General features: G+C 37.0%; 3 protein-coding genes across 3 annotated transcripts; all 3 read right to left on the minus strand.

Moving 5' to 3' along the window:
- Positions 1-308: 308 nt before the first annotated feature.
- On the minus strand, positions 309-5,350 carry c15h1orf198 (chromosome 15 C1orf198 homolog). Its single transcript, XM_026142663.2, has 6 exons — positions 5,004-5,350; positions 4,222-4,272; positions 4,013-4,141; positions 3,406-3,573; positions 2,698-3,039; positions 309-1,531 (listed from the first exon to the last, which is right to left on the minus strand). Exons 1-6 carry the CDS (start codon positions 5,307-5,309, stop codon positions 1,475-1,477), a joined length of 1,053 nt encoding a protein of 350 aa, XP_025998448.2. The 5' UTR covers positions 5,310-5,350; the 3' UTR covers positions 309-1,474.
- A 1,831-nt stretch (positions 5,351-7,181) lies between these two features.
- LOC113006599 (gap junction Cx32.2 protein-like) lies at positions 7,182-10,113 on the minus strand. Its single transcript, XM_026142664.2, has 3 exons — positions 9,948-10,113; positions 8,966-9,099; positions 7,182-8,032 (listed from the first exon to the last, which is right to left on the minus strand). Exons 2-3 carry the CDS (start codon positions 9,092-9,094, stop codon positions 7,373-7,375), a joined length of 789 nt encoding a protein of 262 aa, XP_025998449.1. The 5' UTR covers positions 9,095-9,099; positions 9,948-10,113; the 3' UTR covers positions 7,182-7,372.
- A 1,511-nt stretch (positions 10,114-11,624) lies between these two features.
- Positions 11,625-13,815, minus strand: gja13.1 (gap junction protein alpha 13.1). The gene is made up of 2 exons (XM_026194886.2): positions 13,676-13,815; positions 11,625-13,089 (listed from the first exon to the last, which is right to left on the minus strand). Exon 2 carries the CDS (start codon positions 13,059-13,061, stop codon positions 12,210-12,212), a length of 852 nt encoding a protein of 283 aa, XP_026050671.1. The 5' UTR covers positions 13,062-13,089; positions 13,676-13,815; the 3' UTR covers positions 11,625-12,209.
- Between the last annotated feature and the right edge of the window lie 1,381 nt (positions 13,816-15,196).

Here is a 15,196-nt window from a genome sequence, read left to right on the forward strand (position 1 = left end):
GTCTAATGATTCTAAACGGGGCTGATGAGATGTTTTATCAGAGCAGCACAAAACTTCCTTCAACTGCAGCATCCTTCTCTCTCCTTCCTAATGACATGATGGATTAGGAATCATAGATGGAGAAACACAGAGTTCTTTTTCACCACTTTTTCTGTTGTAGGTTTTTACTACCATAAGCTACTGCAATGACTCCTTCCTTTTCCTCCACATGGAAACTTTCATCATCATGGTCTTTACTATTTGAGGAAAATATATTTTTGGGTGTCATGGAGGCATTTGTGATAGAATGAAAAAAGATAATAGCCAGGTTTAAGTACAATTTGTTTATTTCCTTCCAAACTGTGACCCCAAAATGCATGAATGTGATGCATGTGTGTAACAGAAGATACAATGAGCAGATAAATATAGAAAACTAAGCATTACATGTAGATCTGACACAAGTGCCACCAAACACTATAAGCCTGCCCATTTACCTACGACACAATAGTTGAGTGTGAATCATTTCACACTATGCACACTAGATTTGTTCAGCATTATTTTGAGGTCAAAGGTGAAAGCTGGGAGGTGTGAAAGTGTTTCCAAGTAGCTGAATCCATGCAGGACATCTGTAACTGGTTCCCATAGCAGCCCGGACATACAGCCCATGACTTTTCCATGACTAAGTCTGAGCACTTCCCAGTTCTTCCCTCCTGTGTGTTTTTTTCCAAATACCAAACAGAACAATGCTGCAGTTTCTATTTAGCTACATTTAAACCAACCATCTATTTCTATGTATGTATAAGAGCTTTAAATACATTCTGCAATAATAAGAGATGTAACGGTAAAATCCCAAGATTTTTACTGTAGTAATTGCACTGTGTGGGTCAGGACTGCAACATCACGCACTACTCTAAATTTCTTAGGTTTACAGGAATATATAAGCATAAATAAAAAGAACATGAGCAATAAAGAATAACAAAAAATATTAACTTAAACCTGGATATGGGTTTAGTGTTTTGTTCCATGTTGACGAATAAAACTGTTCATTTGATAAACTCGTGTCTAGGAGCTACGTGTGAAATCAACTGTGCATTCACAGCACACGTACGCAACAGAATCATCAGGTTACTGTATGCAGCAGGATTATGTGACCAGCGTGTACATCAGATCGATAAACTTATTGATTTCAATTTTTCTCTGAGTGGATTTCCAGCAGACTTCATATCAAGTGGTAAATGTGGAAGTGTTTGGCAATTCTATGGACTCGATCCTATTCTGAGAAAGGAGAGGGGGGAAAAATCCACCAGGAAAGGAGCAGTGAGATAATGTCTTAACTACCCACTGAAGACGATTACAAGAACATAATGTGGTTATTTTTAAAAAATGGTGTCTCCTAAATCTAGACGTGGATGTCTGTGGTCATGGTAGTGTGGTCCTTCTTTAAAGTTATGATGAGGATGACTCATTCAGAGCAGTGACTGGGTCCTGCTGTGGTTTACCAGTTGTCTAGGAAGTCGAATCCGGTCTTCAGGATGTTGCTGCTTGTATTAAACTGAAAGGAGAGAAACAGAGAGATCCTGATAAATAGCAGTGAGGCAGAAGACACTGTACAGACTGCGTTTGTGCTATTATTGGGCTACCAACGAAGAAGTCATAAAAGACAAAGACCTTGCTTGGTAATGCCCCTCCCACTGTCCTACTCTTGCTAAAGACTGGCTGACACGGGAGGCTTGTCAGGTGACATGGACCTCACATGGGCTATTAAAGCTTGGGACTCTTTCTTTAATTGCACATAGCATCAGCCCTCTTTAGGGTTTGTGTTTGCCTCATGTAATTAAGCCAGTTTGTGACAGTTTGTCTATCATATTTTTTAATCATCTCTGTCCTGTTCAAGCCATTCAGTATTCTACCTGCACTCTTCATTACTGTCACTGGGCTTTGCATTTTTGGCTTTCTTGCAAACTGCATTGTCAAGCAGCTAAAGTGCTATGTGATTAGGTTCCAACACAAGACCATAAATAACATATTAGTCTTCTGTTACAAAGGAAACAAAGGTGGTCGTGTTGGAGAAAGGCCAGGTTTGAAAGACCAGTGATGTCTCTTGGCAGAATAAGTCGTACACTGTCATTGTGGCATCTGCGTTGATCCTGTAACACATCAGTCTGAAGCCTTAATACAGAAACACGGGTCAGTAATAGACTTTAGCCACTATGTCCAACACCAACAAAATGAAAATGTAGCAACTACATGTTAACTCTCAGCTCCAACGTTATGACACAAAATGTCAAGGTTTGCTGTTAATATCCAATATTAGGTTTCATCCTTATCAATAACACTGAGTCCTCCCTTTAATGTAAAACTTAGTTTCTCTGTGTCAGTACAAACAATAATGAAGCAAAACTAAAAACATAACCATTTTTTTAAATTACGTTTTTAAAAAAAAAAAAAAAAGTTTTCTAAACTATAAATGTAAACCCGACCTTTAGAAAGCTTGGACCAGGTCAAGAACCAATATTATCATGGGCCTGTAAATACTGGGATAAACACATACGGTATGACCTTTTTAAAGCATATCTCATGCCCGGTCACCATCAAGCAGCAGGTACTTCAAAGAGCTGGGCCTTTTATTCTTAACTTTAGCTAGTGTTTAATAAAATCCAAAGCAAATGCTTAATTCAAATGTACTTAGTACTTGCAGTCTCTGAAAACGGAACTTACCTGGGTAAAAGTGGGGCTGACGTCAATATTGGCTGAGCTCTCTTCCTCCTTCGAGACATTTGAAGGCTTGGACACCAGGTTGGAGGCGAACATTTCATCGACCGTGTTGCTGACGGATGGCAGGGTGCTCTGAGATCTCTCCCAGCCTGCATTTGTAGATGGGACGCTGATAGGTGGGGGCGGGTTTGGAGAAATGGAGATGGATGCCGGGGTTGCGCTGACAGCGGTGGGGATAGGAGGTGGTGGCACAGGAGGCTTGGGTGCTCTATGCTTGGTGGACCTAGTGGGAGCTGGAGCATGGTGCTCTGCAGTTTCAGGCTCCTTGGCGCTGACAGAGCTATCCTGTGGGAAAATGTAAAGAAAGCAGCATTGAAGGATAACGTTCAGAAACAAACCTGGCATCAATTTTACATTTTCTTTTCTCTCCTTCTTAAACTGTAGCTTGTTTACATTTGCCATCTGCTTCTACTCGTGGAGGCGTCACTGATGCCAGATATTGCAGTTTCAGGCTAGGTTCTATTTTAAGACACAGTCTGATAACACATGTTAAGGCTGGAACTTTCCATCTGTTATTTATCAGAAACTTTACAGATCATAACAAATGTTTTTGCCTGAGAATTCGGCATCATCCATAACTTTTTTTGAAGAAGTTGCAACCTTCAGATTGTAATCAGTAAATAGGATGTGATGGTATTTTTACATGCGTACCTGTCGGAGGTAGGATGGGAGGGGTTTCTCTCCTTTCTCTATGGACTTGATCTGGCTGGGGGTCAGGGACTGGAAGTCAGCTTGCTCACCCTCCAGCCTGGACCTCTCAGCACTGATCTTCCAGAAAGATGACTCCTCTTCTGGTCTCCGGCCCTCGCTGACCGACACCTTCCCAACCACACAGAAACAGTTATGCACACAGTCCTGCATTCTTAAGATACTATGAAGCGAGGCTTCTCGGGTAAAATTCCTAAAACCTATTTTAGGTGATCTACTTAGCTCTTTTTAAAAATGTGAGCAAAGGTGAAGGTTTTTCAGAAATAAATGTATCTGAAAACTTTTTTTGTGGCTACAACAAGCAATTGTTCTGTGAAAAAAAAAAATCACAATACCAGTAGTCAGGCATTAACCGTAAGAAATACAAAAAAAAATATACAGTTAACATTTCTGCCATTTTTACACAAAATTAAACAAACATCACCACATCCACTTTATGCTCGACTACTGCAAATGTTTCACTCATTTTACAGTCCTATTACAACAGCAAACACTTCCCTTCCAAATGTGCATGCTGAATCTCTGCTTCAAACATGAGGCCCCACCATACCTTTGTTCCTGCTGCACTCTTGCCAATCTGACCGGAATGAGTAACCTTCGCCGCTTTTGAGTCAGACTGAGAGGATGATGAGATCCCCTGGTCTACAGGGCCTGATGTCAAGCTGAAATCCATCTGACTCTGAAAGATGCGAATGACATGTAAGGGAGGATATACTTTATGTATCCAGAAAACAGACATTCCTGTTAATTTATTTTTACCTTTGTTTCCCACGAAAAAGGTGCAGAATGCTCATCCTGCCAGGTGATATCCTAAACACAAACACATGCTGTGATTAGTTTCAGCTTACACAGTCATTGTGCTCACTGCCCGTATTTAAGGGTATTTATACTAGGTTAGGTGGCTAAAGTAACATATGATGTGTGTATTTTCTATAATCTAGCGCCAACAAATACCTTGTCTATTGTAAGACTTCCTTTTGATACACTGGTTTATCGGTTAAAAGGCAACAAATGATACTTCCTACCTGCCAGTTTTTCTTAGGAGTTAAACACTTGTCAAAATCTGCTCATAGCAGCCTTGATATCATTTTTAAAAAAGTGTTGCTGTGAGCTGATGTGTATGTTTTGATGCTTACTATTATAAAACAGTAAATATGTTATTAGTTACAAGTATTTAAAGCGCATAAAAGGCGAACTGTCTTTGCAAACTACTTTTTTTCTGCATTTATCTTTTACAAATCAACGATTACATTAATAATGAAACTCGCATAAATACAGTGGCTCTTACCATATATAAAGATAAAGCCAATGTCATTTTAAACCCTTTAAAATATAAAATGTTTCACTCTTAAATATTTCTATTCATTATACAGTGACACAACACCATATTTGTCGCCAGCCGTCTCGCCACAGTGACGTTTACCAACATATTTTCGAGGCTACGTGGCTCTCGTTAGCAGGTTTTTCTTGTTAGCGGGCTATCCTCGCCCTAAAACACACCTTAAACACACAAAATCCAAACTCTAATGTCTTTTAAGTACCTCTTCTCCGAAGTGAACTATCTTCTGACCCGTTTGAATGAGCATTTTAGGGTAACAGACCACTTCTTCACGCTCAACTCTGTGCATAGCGTATCGGGCTCGGATATGAGGATCCATCATCCAGTTGTCGATGGCGTTGTCCTGCTCTTGCGGCGTCATTTTCTCCCAGGACGAGCCGTGCTTGGCTTTGATTTTCTCCCTCTCCTGCATTATTTTCTTTGCCATGGAGTTGATGGAGGAGAAGTACTCCAACTTCTTCTCCTCCATCCTGTGGGCATCGAGCCCCGCCACGGTTGCGACGGCCATCTTTAACTGGGGCCAGCTGTTGTTATTGTGAGAAAGAGGAAGCCGGCGTCGCTGAGTGGGCGTCACCATAAAATCCACACGGCACCACTGCTCAGATTTAAGGGCTAATAGCGCCATCTAGTGTTCTAGTGTACGTGTAAATAAATAAATAAATATATATATATATATATATATATATATATATATATATATATATATATATATATATATATATATATATATATATATATATATATATATATATATATCTGGCAACCTGATACATATATATGTATTAGGTTGCCAGCCATACATACAGGGCCAATACATAAGAGCTTTGTAAATTACTAGCTATATTAAAATGATCAACAGGGATTAGCATAACATAGCATAAAGGCACAAGTTGCACTGGATAACATAAAGAGGAAGATAAAGAACATTAGTGGACAGGGTAGTCAACTTACCTCATTGTGAAAAATGTTTATTTCTTATAAAACAAGCTGTATGGTGATTTTAATTGAGGATTGCCTAGGTAACACAATGATATTTTTCACCCGTGGTTCTCTTTTATGTGGCTCATATAAAATAACACAGTAAGAACACACAGCATGACTTATCTAAGTAGTGCTTTTCCTAGTCCACCTCTTTTCAACACAGTAGGCCCACAGCAACAATTCTCATCATTAAGAAGGCCTGTGTAAGTATAGTTGGTTAGTTGAGTACTTTTCTTTTCCTGCATCCTTATGAATCATGTCTTTCCTCAACCTCATGAAGTTGTTTTGGGGGCTATTCAAACGCTTCATGTGTCCATTAAACCTGTTGTGTGTTGTTGACCACTCGGGGGCAGTGGGAACAAGCTTTAAAAGCTGGGCTTTATAAGTTGTGGCCAAAAATTTCTTTTTTTAAAAAATTTCCTTTATCTATTTACCCATCTTATTTTCCACATACTGCTTATTGTTACACTTATTTGCCTTGTATGTCTACTGTACAAACTGAACTGGAATGACTGACTGTTAACTTTCATAATTTCAAATAAAGTAAAGAATAACAATTTTAAAAAAGTTGTGGCAAAAACGTCGACAAACTGCTGTATCTTTACTCCTTTAGCTGCTATGCATTGATTTTAAGAACTGCAAAGTTAAATCATCTGCATGCTTTATTCATCTAATCCACATGGACAAAAAAAAGAACCACAGAGCTGCAACAGTCATTTGCATCATCTTTGTAAAGTTACAGAACTTCATAATCACATACTACTTTTAATTTGTTCTAATAGTCTACATCTGAGTATTGGTATTTATTTCTCCTCACAGATCTGAAATTTGTCCTTGATGTTTTACTTCTTCTCAGTGAGTCATTTATAATAAATCAAATGAAAGAGTTTCCAATACAAAGATAATTAAACATAAACAGAATTTTAAAACAAAATTCAAAACATAAAAAATATTTTTTTCTCAATAATATTTATTAAGATTACACGAGGTACAAAGACAAGCCACATGAAGTCACATATATTAATATATAAACATCAAAGCAAACCATTTTAAATGACATAAATGTACATTTCCAAAACATCCATGTCTGTAAAATCATCAGTACATCAGAGAAACAAAGAAAAAAGACATTTATAAAGCAAAGTAGTGCTAACAGTCATACCTTCTTAGCGCTACAAAATGGCTTTTAGTAAATGCAAACTGCAGCAGTTAAAACATATCAGCAGTGGGTTCAGAAATCTAGTCTTTAGATATTTAGCCCATGTAGTCAAAGGCCACACATCAGACTTTTCAACTAACACCAAAACATGCACCTGTAATATTATGTACAAAACCAAAAGTAAGTTAAAAAGAGACAAAAACAGTTTACTCCAGTGACAATATACCAAACATCAGATTGTTTTAGATGTTTCAGATGTGTGAGTTTATTGCATGAATTTCAAGCATTTAAAATAAATAGCTGTGAAAGACGTTTGTTTTCCCTTTTACAAATGTGTGCCAAAGCTTCTTGCAATGTATCCCTATTAGCCTCTTTGTTATTTGCCCTAGTTAACTGTTCAAATACTGCACATTGGATCAAAGCCGCACTTCTCAGGCTGTGCTGTTACTGACATCATTGAGGCTAAGTTTCTGATTTTTCAACATGGTGTCACTGGTGAAACGGGGGTGAAGGGGAATGGCGGTCATCGGCACTGTTTTGGCCTTTCGTCTGGATGAGCGACAACACAGCAGGTAGAAGATCTCAACCACGTTGAGCACAAGTGACAGGCAGGATGCTACCATCATGAACATGATGAAGATGGTCTTCTCAGTGGGTCGAGACATGTAGCACTCAACAGTGTAGGGACATGGGGCTCGGGAGCATTCAATTAGTGGGTCCATGACGAACCCATACAGATAATACTGCCCCACAATAAATGCTATCTCCAGGAGGATCCTGAACACTATGGAGACCATGTAGTTTCCCAGCAGATTACCTTTAATCTGCACCTTTCCTTTCTCGTTTGTATACTTTGGAGCTTTTGTTATTTCACTGCTAGAGTGGGTCTGTATATATTCTCTCAGCTTTTTCTCTTTGTGGATGACATGCATGACATGACCGAGGTAGATCAGTGTCGGTGTCGAGACGAAGATGATCTGCAGGACCCAGAATCGTATATGTGAGATTGGGAAGGCGTGGTCATAGCACACGTTCTTGCAACCAGGCTGTTTGGTGTTACAAACCATCTTGGACTGTTCATCACCCCAAACCTGCAATGTTCAGATGACAGTGTTTATTATTATTATTAAAAAAAAATAAAAATAAATTAAGGTATTACATTTAGTCACACAGCAGCACAAATCCTATACACTGAAGTGCAAAATCAATGTCCTAACATATAGTAAGCAAGCTGATTTAACTTAACTTTCATACTAGTTTTATAAATGAACTCGTTTTACAGAGTTATCTGTGCTTTTTTAATTGAATAACTGGTACACTTGATTTGCCTGAGTATGAACAGTGCAGACTGGTAGATGCAAAGAGTCACAGACCTGGTACAACTTAGGTTAAAATAATTGATTTGGAAATTTTCTTAGCTTAACCAAATTTTCTAAGTGCATTTAACTTGTTCAGTATGCATATGTACATATAAAGACTATAATATATTTAACAATTGTGAAGTTAATTTGAAAAATTCTCATCTTAACTATTGAAATAATCAAATTATTGCAGACCACTGCCTTGCGTTTACACTTTTAAGACAACAAACCAAAAATATATTGTATATTTTACATATTTTGTAAAGTGTTACTCTGTACAATGACCAGGCTATAAAATAGAATTAGGCTATATATCTATAGTAAGATCAACTTTAATAATAAAACTTCAATGTACCAAACCAGTGTTTTTTCACTGTCAGTGCAACCTAGCAAATTTATATTGAGAAAAACATGTAATTCTCATATCCACTGTAATCCACTGTTTGTGAAGAAAATTTACTCTATCAAAGCATTATTTGAATTTTAGTTTCAACACTGTTTTTATGTGGACTTTTGTTATACCCACCAGAGGGCGTTTTTTTTGTTTGTTTGTTTGTTTGTTTGTTTGTTTTTAATCTGAAAGGCCAAAACTCACAAAAGTACCTAAGGCATGTGAGTTATGTATAATTCTTTCCCTCAAAAGATGAAAAAGTAGAAGCGGACCTTCTCTGCTCCAGCTCCAAGGATCATGATCCTGAAGATGAAAAGCACGCTGAGCCAGACCTTCCCGATGACCGTGGAGTGGGACTGGACCTTATTCAGCAGCGAAGACAGAAATCCCCACTCACCCATGGTTTCTGAAAACAAATAAAGATCCTTAATGACTGATAAGATGTGAATAAATTCAAAGTTTCATCAAATCTAGCCTTCGGCAGATCATTTAGAAAATAAATGTTTTGCTGAGGAGATCATAGTTTGTTTATTTAGCTGTTGCATATGCAGTACACTATATTCAAATTATATCTAACTGAGACAAAACCCTGAATTAAACTTAAATTTTAGAGTCAAATGACTAAACTGGCCTCAAATTTTGAGTCTTTCAAACTTATAGATTGAAGTATCTTATTATTTAAATTATTAACTTGTAGTTTGTTATAATCAATCAGTGGAAATTGTTAAACATCACCAGAAGCAGCAGAAAGTCTGCCCTGCTTCTAAGACAATCACATGTACTACTATCCCCAATAACTGTTTAGAAGTTAAAGTAGGAGCTGTGGAATAAATATATTTGATTGGATTTTAAACAAGAATGTACAAGCAACAGATGTTTGTATATGGCTTTCACTATATTTTTATCATATGAAAGAAAAGCCCTTTAGTGCATTAACAGCATAATAACTGCATATCACTGATTTATCCAATCTGAGAAAATACAGAAAAATGTAGTTAATCAGATGTTTACTGTCACAGATTATGTATAGTGTGTCATTTTGTCTCACTAACATACACTCCCTAATAATAATCAGTGCTCATCAGTCAACACATGACAAGATGCATCTTAAGATACCTTAATAATGAGAACATGACATTATTTGAATCTTATTCCAATATATTAATTAAAAGTTTACCCTGTTTACAGTTTATAATTAAAAATAAATGCCTTGTAAATGAGGAGGATTTTTAAATAGGTCATTCTGTAGCTTACCTTTGAGTGTAACAGCTCTTCTTGCAGGCAAGCGAATCAGTCACCAGTTGTAGAGCTGAATGGCAGCGAGCGTACCAAACCAGACTTGTCTATGATACCTTGAACTTTAGATTAGATGGAGTTGTGCAAGCGTGTGAGCTGTCACGTTGTCATGACATCTGGAAATGAGAAATCTCATGTAGACAAAATTGGGCTGAACATGGAAAATGTTAATGATTGCCAAACTTTTAACCGCTTGTACTTGATTTTTTCCCCTCTGTATTGGTTTCATAAGATGATACAGTAGTAGTTATCACTGTATGATAAGCTTCTTTAACATTTTGAATTCAACAACATTTGTCAGTTATGCATTTTTAGTCAAACAGTAACAGAGTCAACGACTAAACGGTGCAAACAGATTACAGTGAACATGAACGCTGCTGCATTTTGTGAGGACTCATGTTCGTTTTGTCATTAAAAAAATGCTGAAAGTCCGAACAAACTGAGTAAGTTTAGTATTATAAGCTTCACAAAGACTGAGATATTGAACTGAAATATGCTGAGCTGATATATTTGATCTTTCTTTTTTTTCTTTATGTTTTTTTTTATGAAGATATTCTCGTTGTCTTTAGATAAAACTTTGAAAGTATAGCGCGATCGATTACCAGTCAACCTAACAGCCGCACCCCATTCTGAAGAAATACCAGATTATAGATGGAAAAATTAGTCAGTCGCCACATGATTCATTTGTAACAACCTTGTATTAAACAATTATTTACATAAGTTTAGCAAAATGTAAAATTATTTCATTTCAAAATATGTTAAACAAAACTATCAGCTATTATCACTATTATCAGCTCTGGGAGGCTTTGACTGTTGTTATTTGCCAGTTTCTACACACTGTCACTTCAACTAATGCCACTTAAATAGTTTAATAGTTTAATTATTTATATAGCACATTTAATTACAACAGGAGCATTGACCAAAGTGCTGTACAAGAATACAACATACATAATAAAACAACTTAGAGTATTAAAAGCAAACACCAAATATGAATTAACAAACAACTCTCATGCTGTATTAAAAACCAGTAAATAAAAATGCGTTTTAAGATAAGCTTTAAAAAGATTGACAGTAGGAGCCTGTCTGATGTGTAGGGGTAAATTATTCCACAGCTTAGGCGCTACGACTGCAAATGCTCGATCACCTCTATGAACCAGCCTCGACCTTGGTACAGCTAAAAGCAAAAGATCACTTGATCTAAGATATCTAAGGGGGGTATAAGTCTGCAAGAGGTCAATGGGCATTGCACTAGTTTTGCACAAACTGTATATAGTACTTGTCTTAAATTCTCTAAATATTGAATGCTTTTTTCTCTTTTTTCCTCTTTATCATAATTATTACCGCTATTTTCTGTTATTTTCTTCTTAATTTAACTGCACACTTCTATATGCTCATGTAAAGCTGAGGAGCACGAGCCAAAGAACTTCATTATGGGTAAATGTGGCTACACTGTTTATCTGTACATGACAATAAAACTTGAAACTAGAAAAACCTAAAAAACTAATGAATAATGAAAGTAATTATTAGTTGTAGATATGAAGTCACACAAAATGTGTGTAAATCATGGTTTTTCAAAATAAGGGCTTATGAACTGAAAAGTGTGAACATCTAAAGACGAGATTGATAGAAGCAACGTTTCTTCAAGTTCAAGTCATTTATTTCAAACAAATAAGTATACAAAAAAAGCTGCTTACACATAACAAACAACATCATTTTTATCTTTCAGTAGGTAAATCAACTCATAGAAAATGAACAAGACAATACCATAACTTAGAGAACATGACCGGGCATACAGACATTTTTTCTCATTAAACTGTTACAATTTTTTTCATGTTGTCAGCAGAATACTGATGGCAGGATTACTAGCAGTTTACTGTTTATTTGACAGTTTTCCTGCTATAATCTACTTTACAGTAAGTTGCTGTATTTGATGATTTGCAGTATAGAACTGGCAGCTAAAGTTTGCTCGTATAATATAAATATGTTAGTATTGCACCTTTTAGTAATAGATTTTCAGGCATATACAAAGGAATGGAAGCAAATGCTAGAAGAATATATAAGTAAAAATACAACAATGTATTATGTGAAGACTTTTCTAAGCACATACTAACATATTAATGCAGAATGACAAAGCTTTTCTATTGTCTTTCAGTCCCTTGGATGTATCTGAATGCAGACACCGAGCAAGATAATACATTTTAATTGTCACAGACATGGTTTTTAATGACCGCTCAGGAGTCGTTTCTCATCCTTGGCCCCATCCAAGCTCCCTGCAACACTGTGGCTGGCTTCAAGATCTGCATTCATCCTGTTCTGCTTGAGGGCTTCCTCTGCAGTTGGCCACCTTGGACCTGAGAGGCTAGCAGGATATTCTGGAGAGGTAAACTTATGAGGGCGACGTCTACACCTGACCCTTTTGCAAATCAGGTAGAACATCTCAATGACGTTCAGAAACAGAGAAACACAGGCCACCACCAGCATGAAAATAATGAAGACGGTTTTCTCTGTGGGTCGAGACATGTAGCACTCAACAGTGAAGGGGCAGGGCTTTCTAGAACAGGGGAACATGGGGACCATGACGAAGCCGTACAAATAGTATTGTCCCACAATGAAGCCGGCCTCAATAACTATCTTGACCGCAAGCTGGGTCAGATAGCTCCCCAGTAGATTCCCCTTGATTTGCACCTTCCCCCTTTCATCTGTGTATTTGGGCCTTTTGCACTGGGTGCCACCAGGGCTGGAGAGCAGCTCCCTCAGCTTGTTCTCCTTGTGGATGATGTGCATGGCGTGGCCCAGATAGATGAGTGTTGGCGTGGAGACAAAGATGATTTGGAGCACCCAGAAACGAATGTGCGAGATGGGGAAAGTATGGTCGTAGCACACATTCTCACAACCAGGTTGCTGAGTGTTGCAGACGAAATCTGACTGCTCATCACCCCAGACGCTTTCAGCACCTGCACCCAAAACCATGATTCTGAACAGGAAGAGGACGCTCATCCAGATCTTGCCAATCACAGTGGAGTGTGACTGGACTTTTTCCAGCAAGGTTGACAGAAACCCCCAGTCTCCCATCTTTAATGACAGTGTTTAGCCTCTATTTCTGAAAAAAGAAGGCAAACGTTGTAAAGACATAACACCACACCTTATTTCTGAAACATTAACTACAACTTATTCTTTAATCAATAAACTCCTGGTGAATGAAAAGAGCTTACAGCTCTTTAGATAGATCATTTTATCTCCTAAAACCTGAGAAGGAAGAAGAAATTACAGTATTCTGACCCTTGAGCTTTTGGATCAATATTTTCCACACATAATCATTAATCATTAGAAAACGGAAGAACAAGAGACACAGTGTCATCAGACAAATGAGTAAAAGTGAAAAAAAAAAAACTTTAAAAAATGTTTCTTTTAAAATAAGTACATGCAAATTTTTATGCATACAGAAAATTAAGCTATAATATGATTAAAACTATACCATAAATAAAATTAACAAAGAAATCTGATGCTGTTAATGTAATCAAAAAATAGTAATTATAACTGAAAAGTAAATTAACAACCAGCCATGTACTTACGATAAAGTAAGAAATGAATCTTTAGTGTGAAAAATTCCAATATAATAACAATTTTCTCTAATTGATAAAATGATCGGTTATCTAAAGCAGAGGAGAGAAACCGTTACATCTTACCTGTTGATCTGCTCAGAGAGGACTGAGTCTCGTTGAGAAAGATCACCAACTATAGTTGGACCTTGGATTTCTGGGCTCTGATCAGCGGCTGAGTTACGCAACACACATCTGTGAGCTAACAAGAGCAGGAAAAGTTTAAGAAACACCAGACCAAGAGGGCAGCGGGTGTAATAATTGACAAGTGTTCAGTTCAGTTGTGTCAGTGAACCGCCATTAAAGTTTGAAAATAAATAAAATAGGAATGTGTGTGTGTGTTTGTGTGTGTGTGTTTTCATGTATTTACATTTTTTGTGTGTGTTATATACAAATGAGGAAGAGGAGGAGTAGCATGATGAGTAACTGTATTAGTCTGAATTGGGAGGTTAGTTTGAAATTTGCACTCTATGTGAAACCATTAATCATGAATGTGTCAGAAGAGAAGAAGGTCTTCTGTCAGCTGCACAGTCGGCGAGCAAGAGATGTCACTTTAAAATAGCACTGGAAGTTGAAAATAAGGTGCATGTGTTCAAAATATATGTATTTATCAATTTCATTTATTTGTGTATTTCACACACAAATGAGAACTATGCACATGGATGATGAAGTACTGTGTAATTCCCAGTTGGGAGGCTAGATTGGAATTCGCGCACCTTGCTAAAACATTTGTTGATTTAGTCAACAAATGTTTTAGTCATGAGATTGTAGATAAGGTTCAAGTAGATGAACTGGTAAGTTTTGTGACTCACAGTAACATTCATAACCAGCTGTTTCCTGCCAGAATCATCAAAACATCACGCCCTGCAACCAGGAAATTATTCATAATCTGTGGGATTAGAAAAACCGTTTACTGTCACTTTTCTTATGCAGGTCAAAAGCTAAGCTAAAGCTAAGTGGTAGTAAATTAAGTTTTGTTAAGTTTAGGCAGAGATAGTTTAGCTCTAATCTTTTTTCTGTTTCTTATTGTACATTTTTCTGATGCTATTAACAACAAATGTGGCTGCTGTGGCTCAGGCAGTAAAGGAAACTGCCTATTAATCGCAGAGCTGATAGTTCAGATGTGCAAATAAAGACACTGAACTAACTACCAAATACAAAAGAAATTGTCCGTTACATTTTAAAGAATAAATTGCATATATTTTTTCATTAGATTCAATAAACACTAAGTTTTCAAAAAAATTGAATTTTCCGGCTTTACAGGGTTAATATATTTTAGGTCATTATCCAGATCCAGATTTCATCAGTTTTGTAAGCATTACACAACTGCTACTCCATATACACACTTATACATTAATGGTCCAGTTTTAATTTTTAAAAAATTAACTAAAAAAAAAAAAAACCCAACAAAAAAGCAAATGTTAATATTGTGTTTGTGTATCTTTGTAAGAACTGGCAACCTCTCCAGAGTGCAACACCACCTCTAATCTCATGACAGTGTGAATGAACGCCAGCTACCCATGATGCTAAGATAGATAAGGGATTGAGAAAATTGATGAATGGAGGTTTTGTTCATTTTAAATTGAGGAAATTATTGTATGGGACATT

Source organism: Astatotilapia calliptera, chromosome 15 (genome assembly GCF_964374335.1).
Source record: "Astatotilapia calliptera chromosome 15, fAstCal68.1, whole genome shotgun sequence".
NCBI lineage: Eukaryota > Metazoa > Chordata > Actinopteri > Cichliformes > Cichlidae > Astatotilapia > Astatotilapia calliptera.

What these genes read in the sequence shown, in the direction of transcription:
- c15h1orf198 (XM_026142663.2), bottom strand. Translation starts at nt 5,309, where the DNA reads ATGGCCGTCGCAACCGTGGCGGGGCTCGATGCCCACAGGATGGAGGAG. An exon ending in TAGTTCACTTCGGAGAAGAG is followed by an intron (nt 4,273 to 5,003) that starts GTACTTAAAAGA and finishes GTTTGTGTTTAG; the next exon opens with GATATCACCTGGCAGGATGA. An exon ending in TCAGCCCCACTTTTACCCAG is followed by an intron (nt 1,532 to 2,697) that starts GTAAGTTCCGTT and finishes CTCTCCTTTCAG; the next exon opens with TTTAATACAAGCAGCAACAT.
- LOC113006599 (XM_026142664.2), bottom strand. Translation starts at nt 9,094, where the DNA reads ATGGGTGAGTGGGGATTTCTGTCTTCGCTGCTGAATAAGGTCCAGTCC. An exon ending in TTGGAGCTGGAGCAGAGAAG is followed by an intron (nt 8,033 to 8,965) that starts GTCCGCTTCTAC and finishes TGAACATTGCAG; the next exon opens with GTTTGGGGTGATGAACAGTC.
- gja13.1 (XM_026194886.2), bottom strand. Translation starts at nt 13,061, where the DNA reads ATGGGAGACTGGGGGTTTCTGTCAACCTTGCTGGAAAAAGTCCAGTCA.